Genomic DNA, 7,500 nt, shown 5'->3' with positions numbered 1-7,500 from the left:
GCATAAAACGAAAAAGAGAAAGAGAGAAAGAAAGAAAGAGATACACGGAAAGGAACCATTAAAAAAACAACAATTAAGAATGAGGAGACAGAAAAAAGGTCACGATAATTACATGAACGAGTTTGACAAAGAAGAAGGAAAAAAAGGAAGAAAGAAAGAAAGAAAGAAAGAAAGAAAGATTAAACAAAGGAGGGACAGAACGAGGTCACGGAAAAGATGTGATAATTGTGGCCACGAAGGAGAATAAGAAGAAAGAAGAATGGGAAGAAGAAAAAGAGAAAGAAAGAAAGGAGAAATAAAAAGAAAAGTATAGAAAGAAAAATAACTGGAATAAGTAAAGTATTAATAAAGGAAGGAAATGAGAACGAAAAAGAACGAAAAAAATAATTAAAAACAAAACAAAAAAAGGAAAAATAAACAGAAAAATAATTAACAAGGAAACGAAGGAAAGGAATTGGGGAAAAAGAGGAAAAAAGGAAAATAAATGAAGGAAAAAGAGAGGAAACCAGGATAAAAGAGAAGAGAGAGAGAGAGAGAGAGAGAGAGAGAGAGAGAGAGAGAGAGAGAGAGAGAGAGAGAGAGAGAGAGAGAGAGAGAGAGAGAGAGAGAGAGAGAGAGAGAGAGAGAGAGAGGAAAGGGGGAGGAGAAAAAAAAACAAATAAAAAGAGAGAAGGAGAGAGGAATAGGAGAGAGGAGATAAATAAGGGAGAAAAAGAGAAATAAACAGAGAGAAAGAGGAGAAAAAACAGATGAATAAACGAAGAAGAGAAGAAGAGAAGGAGAGAAGAAGAGAAAAAAATACAGGTAAATAAAGAAAGAGGAAACAGAGAGATAATAGAGGAAGAAGGTAAACAGAGAGGAGGAGGAGGAGGAGGAGGAGGAGGAGGAGGAGGAGGAGGAGGAGGAGGAGGAGGAGGAGGAAGAAGAGGAGGAGGAGGAAGAGGAGGAGGAGGAGAAGGAGAGAAGAACAAAAATAGAAAAAGTTAAAGAGATAGACAGGGATGACAGGTATGAAGGAGAAGAAGAAGAAGAAGAAGAAGACGAAGAAGAAGAAGACGAAGAAGAAGAAGAAGAAGAACAGGATAGGTTCGCCAGGTAACACTAGACTCCTTGAGGAAGGTCACCACCACCACCACCACCTCCACCTCCACCACCTCCACCTCCACCTCCACCACCTCCACCCACCACCATCCATCACCACCACCACTAATAAAAACAATACCAACACCACCTCCACCCACCACCTCCACCACCACCACCACCTCCACCCACCACCACCACCACCACCATCACCCCCATCATCACCACCACCACCAAAACAGCAAAGAAGAGAAGGAAAGAAGAAGAGAGATAAAGAGAAGAGAAAGGAAAGGTAATTTATGAGAAAAGGAGAAACAAATAAAGAGAGGAGAAGAAGAGAGAAAAAAGAGAAAGAGGAGAGAGAGAGGAGACGAAGAAGGGGAGAAAGAGAAGGAGAGAAGAAAAAGACACAGAAGGCAAATAAAAAAAAAACAGGAAATAGAAGGAAGAGAAGAAACAAAGAAGGAGAAGAGAAAGAGGAGGAGAGAGAGAGAGAGAGAGAGAGAGAGAGAGAGAGAGAGAGAGAGAGAGAGAGAGAGAGAGAGAGAGAGAGAGAGAGAGAGAGAGAGAGAGAGAGAGAGAGAGAGAGAGAGAGAGAGAGAGAGAGAGAGAGAGAGAGAGAGAGAGAGAGAGAGAAGAGGAGAATAATTTGATACGAAAGCGAATAGGAGAGAAATAAAAAAAAAAATAATTACCACCATTACCACCCCCACCATCACCCCCAAATCACCACCACATCCCCACCATGGCCTGTCCTTCGTCTCCACTTCAACCCCCCACCACCCCACCACCATTACTGCAAAGCCTATAATCTAATCTTTTTTTATTTTCTTCTTCATAATCTTTTTTTTTTTCATACATTTTCTAGCCAAGTTTTCCTGCATTCTTCTCTTCCTCCTCTCTTCCGATTCTCTTCCCTTCTTCCTCCTCTTCCTTGTACTAGACTTGGTTGCTAACTCATGTATCTGTTTGCCTTCTTCTTCTTCTTCTTCTTCTTCTTTTTTTTTTCTTCTTTCTGTTTTCTTTTTTTATGCTATACTTGTTTTTTTGTTTCCTACTTCCTTCTCTGTTTATCTATCTATCTATCTATCTGTTTTTTTGTTTTAATTATCTTATCTCTTGTATTTCTTTCTTTCTCTCTCTTTGTCTTTCTTTTATTATTTTTTCTCTCTATCTCTTTATTTATCAATCTTTGTTTCTTTATTCCTCTCTTTCTCTCTTTCTTTCTTTCTTATCTCCTTTTTTTCTTTCTCTCTTTTACAGACACACACACACACACACACACACACACACACACACACACACACACACACACACACACACACACTAAAATGGACACACATAAATTATCACTTGTAAAAATAAAAATAAAAAATCACTGAAGCGTATACAGGTTAAACACACACACACACACACACACACACACACACACACACACACACACACACACACACACACACACACACAGGTACACACACACTAATTACATACTTGTCAAGGAGAAGTTAGCTGTTCTCTCTCTCTCTCTCTCTCTCTCTCTCTCTCTGTATCTATCTATCTATCTATCTATCTATCTATAAATGCAATAAACTTTAAATGTCAGAACGAGGAAAGAGGAAAGACAGGAAAAAAACACGTACGATTCAAAAACAACGAATAAGGAATAAGGAAAAATGAAGAAAATCAATAAGGAAAACAATAATAATAATAATAATAATAATAATAATAATAATAATAATAATAATAATAATAATAATAAGTTAGACTCGCATACCTGTACTGCTTAATCTTTAAAAACCGGTATGATAATTGTGAAGTAAATTTAATGTGACGTTTGTAGGAACTTAAAACGTCTTGAGGGTATTATTAAAGAAAGGAAACGACCGCACACACACACACACACACACACACACACACACACACACACACACACACACACACAGAAGCAAAGCAGATGGCAGTAAAAAGAGAAGTAAGGAATATAATAAGATGAATAGAAGAGGAAAGAAAGGAAGGAGAATAGAGAGAAAGAAGAATGTGATGAAAATGAAGAAGAGAAATGAAAAGAATTGAAAGGGAGAAGAAAATGACAACCTCTCTCTCTCTCACACACACACACACACACACACACACACACGCTCACACAGTTTTTTTTCCAGGAATGTGATTTTTTTTTTACTTTTCTTTATATTTTGTCCATAAACAGAATCTAAAAAAAAATAAAATAAATAAAAAAAGGTGAACTTAAATTATGAAGTGCTCTGAAAATCGCGACACGTCTTTATCTCTTCACATTAACCTTATAAACAGACAGACAAAAAAAATATATCACCAAACAAACACATTTTTCAACCATCATAATTCTTCAAAAGGATTAACCAACAGAAAAAAGTGAGGATCTTGCCACAAACAAAATTCCTTCACGAGGGTTATAATATTATCTTTTTTAAATCCTTCACGGTGGAGAGCTATGTCGCTTTCGTAAAATTTTGTTACTAGGTGCAAAATTTCCTGAATACAAAAATTTTCTTATCGGAAATATTTTAGTGTAGTTTACCCCGTTAAAAAAAATGAATTAAAACGCAAAAAACAAAAACACTCGGGATGAAAGAAAACGGAGGGGAAAAAAACACCCACGATGCAAAAAACAAAAAAACAAAAACAAAAAAGAAAAAGAAAACGAGCGAAACTAAACACTGCAAAAGAATAACAAGTGATTTTTTTTAATCACTTTCATTAGTCAAACTTCCGAGCAAAACGAGGTCAGGTCAACGTGGAGTCAAATTTGCACGGTGAGGTTGGGCAGGGGGAGGTAATATACAGCAAAGGGGGGCAATGTAAGTCCGCAGGGGGAGGGGGGTCAAATCAAGGGGTTAGGTCAGAGGGACAACGCGGGGTCAACTTTGCACGGGGGGGGAGGAGGGTCATATGCAGCAAGGGAAGGGGAAGGGGGGGGGCTGTCAGTGTAAGTCCGCAGGGGGGGGGGGGGGGTCAAAACAATGGGTTAGGTCCGTAGGTCAAACCGGGTCACATTCGTAGGGCGAGGGGTCACCAGGTCGCTTCTCCTCCTGCTGGTCGTCTTTCTTTTCTTGGGAAGGGAGGGGGGAGGCCCAGGCGGGGAGGAGCTGGCCTGGAAGAACACAACGTCTGGGGGGTCAGGGTTCGAATCCCGGGCCTCTGTTTGTTTGTTTTGCCTTGTTTCTTGGTTTGGTTTTATTTTATTTCAGTTTTGTTATTTGCTTCCTTGTTTTTTTATTGTTTATTTATTTATTTATTCATTTGTTTATTTCAATTTCCGTTTTTTTTTTCCTTTTTTGGGGTCCATTTTTGTTTCCTTTTCTCCCGTTTCCCATTTTTTCTTTAATTTTGTTTTTTCCTTTTTTGGGGTCTATTTTTGTTTCCTTTTCTCCCGTTTCCCATTTTTTCTTTAATTTTGTTTTCTCCTTTTTTGGGGTCTATTTTTGTTTCCTTTTTTATTCAGTTTATTTATTTATCTATTTATTTATTTATTTTATTTCCGTTTTCTCCTTTTTTGGGGGGGTCTATTTTTGTTCCTTTTTTATTCAGTTTATTTATTTATCTATTTATTTATTTATTTTATTTCCCTTTTTCTCCTTATTTTGAGGGTTTATTTTTGTTCCTTTTTTATTCAGTTTATTTATTTATCTATTTGTTCATTTGTTTATCTTTATTTCCGTTTTCCTCTTTTTTTAGGGGGTCTATTTTTGTTTCCTTGTTTCCCTCTTCCCATTTTTCTTCCCTTTCTTCATTTTATCTTTACGCAGCTTTATTATCATTTTACTTTATTATCATTTTACTTTATTATCATTTTACTTTATCATCATTTTTTTTAAAACTCGTTTCCTGTTCAATTTCCCTCTTAATTTTAACTTTTCTCTATCTTTATTTCCTTTCCCTCCTAACACCCTTCACCTTTCCCTCCTAACACCCTTCACCTTTCCCTCCTAACACCCTTCACCTTTCCCTCCTAACACCCTTCACCTTTCTCTCCTAACACCCTTCACCTTTCCCTCCTAACACCCTTCACCTTTCCCTCCTAACACCCTTCACCTTTCCCTCCTAACACCCTTCACCTTTCCCTCCTAACACCCTTCACCTTTCCCTCCTAACACCCTTCACCTTTCCCTCCTAACACCCTTCACCTTTCCCTCCTAACACCCTTCACCTCTCTAAAAGAATACCAATATAAATGTTTAAGGCTTCACCCTGTTCCTCACACGGCAAGTTTCCCAGGCCGTGACACATGATCCATCTCCCATTTCGAGTCCCTTCCTCTCCCTCCGTCGTGTACTTACCCAGCGGCGCGCCCTGGAAGATGGCCTTGTACCAGTCGCTCGCTAGGTTCTCCAGCACCTGGCGGTCGTGCAGCGGGAAGAAGTCCGTGACGAGCTCCTCTTCCTGGTACACGGTCACTGCGGGGGAGGGAGGTGAGAGAGGGGGATATGGAGATGAAGGGAGGGAGGAAAGGAGGGAGAGTGAAAGTAAGGTAGTTATGGTAATGGACTAATGGGGGTTAAGCTGATCCACTCCCTCATTACTTCTCCTCTTTTTCACATCACTTAGCTGCAGGTGGACAAGTGGAAAGGTAGACAGGTAAGGTGGAGTGGAGGAGAGGTGGTGTGGTTGTTGGGTCCTACCTTTAAAAAATCTCTCTCGTTGTAATGTTGTACTATAAACATGTGAGAGACAGGTAGAGGAGGAGAAACAGTGAAAAGGGTGGTACAATGCTGGGTCCTACCTTCAAAAAATCTCTCTTATGTACGTTAATTACAGGTAAACATGGAGACAGGTAAGGTGGAGGGAGAGAAAATGAAAGTGTTTGAGGTGGTAACAATGCTGGGTCCTACCTTTAAAAAAATCTCTCTTATGTACGTTAATTACAGGTAAACATGGAGACAGGTAAGGAGGTGGAGGGAGAGAAAATGAAAGTGTTTGAGGTGGTAACAATGCTGGGTCCTACCTTTAAAAAAATCTCTCTTATGTACGTTAATTACAGGTAAACATGGACAGGTAAGGTGGAGGGAGAGAAAATGAAAGTGCTTGAGGTGGTAACAATGCTGGGTCCTACCTTAAAATCCCTCCCTTATTAACAAACCTTTCCCTTTAAATCTCCCAGGTAAGACACGTTAATTACAGGTAAACATGGAGACAGATAAGGAGGTGGAGGGAGAGAAAATGAAAGTGAAAATGAAAATGAAAGTGGTAACAATGCTGGGTCCTGTATACCTTTAAATCTCTCCCTTATTAACACTCCTCTTCAATTAGATCTCCCAGGTGATACACGTTAATTACAGGTAAACATGTAGACAGGTAGAGAGAGACAAAGAGGGAAAAAAAAACATTAGTGGTGATTAGGTTAGTTTCCCTTAATAACACTCACTGTTTTACTTCTTTCCCATTTTCCCCCTGCTCCCCTTTTTTATTTAGTTTATTTATTTATCTATTTATTTATTTATTTATCTTTATTTTCTTTTTTTCCTTTTTTTGGGTCTATTTTTGTTCCCTTTTTCCCTTTTCCCAGTTTTTTCCCCTTTCCTCAGGTAACAGCACACTTCCTACCCCAGCTCCCTTTTTTATTTACTTTATTTATTTATTTATTTATTCATTTATCAATCTTTATTTCCGTTTTCTCCTTTTTTGGGGGGGGTCTATTTTTGTTTCCCTTTTTCCCTTTTCCCATTTTTTTTTTTTTGGTTTATTTTTTCCCTTATTTCTGCAGGTAACAGCACACTTCCTCCCGCAGCTCCCTTCCCCCTCTCCCCCCTGGGCACTCACGCAGGGGCTGGCCAGGGTACAGCTTCACCGCGGGGTAGCCGGGCACGTGACTCTCCTCCTGCTTGGCCCTGAGGCTCTCCAGTTCATGCCTGACGCAGAACTCTCTCTCCGCCGGCGTCAGCACAGTGTCCAAAGTCTGGCCCGCGTACAGAAACTGGTCCAAGTCTCGCACGCTGAACTCCTGGGGAAGGCGGCGACGGGGTGAGATGGTGTTGTTGTTGGTGTGAATTTGGGGGATACTGGTGAAGAAGGGGTGTGTGAGAAGGAGGGGATGGATTAAGGAAAACAAAGAAGAGCTACTGAAGAAGGCGATGAAGGGAAGATAAGAAGGAAGAAGAGGAGAAGAAGATGGTGAGATGGTGTTGTTGTTACTGTTGTTTGGGGGATACTGGTGAAGAAGGGGGTGTGAGAAGGAAGGGAAGGATTAAGGAAAACAAAGAAGAGCTACTGTAGAAGGCGGTGAAGGGGAGATAAGGAGGAAGAAGAGATGATGGTGAGATGGTGTTGTTGTTACTGTTGTTTTGGGGGATACTGGTGAAGAAGGGGTGTGAGAAGGAAGGGAGGACTAAGGAAAACAAAGAAGAGCTACTGAAGAAGGCGATGAAGGGAAGATAAGAAGGAAGA

The 7,500-nt window shown here is 39.9% G+C and overlaps 1 protein-coding gene across 1 annotated transcript in view; it reads right to left on the bottom strand.

Annotated features, from left to right (window-relative positions):
• Nucleotides 1–7,500, bottom strand: part of LOC126993537 (anoctamin-10-like) — a 37,030-nt gene that overhangs the window by 24,819 nt on the left and 4,711 nt on the right. The window contains exons 4-5 of the mRNA XM_050852678.1: nt 6,877–7,057; nt 5,397–5,513 (exon numbers count right to left, since the gene is read on the bottom strand). Of these exons, the coding sequence (XP_050708635.1) occupies nt 5,397–5,513; nt 6,877–7,057 (298 nt within the window). The remainder of the gene's footprint in view (nt 1–5,396; nt 5,514–6,876; nt 7,058–7,500) is intronic.

Source organism: Eriocheir sinensis, unplaced genomic scaffold (assembly GCF_024679095.1).
Source record: "Eriocheir sinensis breed Jianghai 21 unplaced genomic scaffold, ASM2467909v1 Scaffold628, whole genome shotgun sequence".
In the NCBI taxonomy this organism is placed as follows: domain Eukaryota; kingdom Metazoa; phylum Arthropoda; class Malacostraca; order Decapoda; family Varunidae; genus Eriocheir; species Eriocheir sinensis.
Note: the sequence above shows the minus strand (reverse complement) of the source record. Positions and strands in the feature narration are given on the sequence as shown.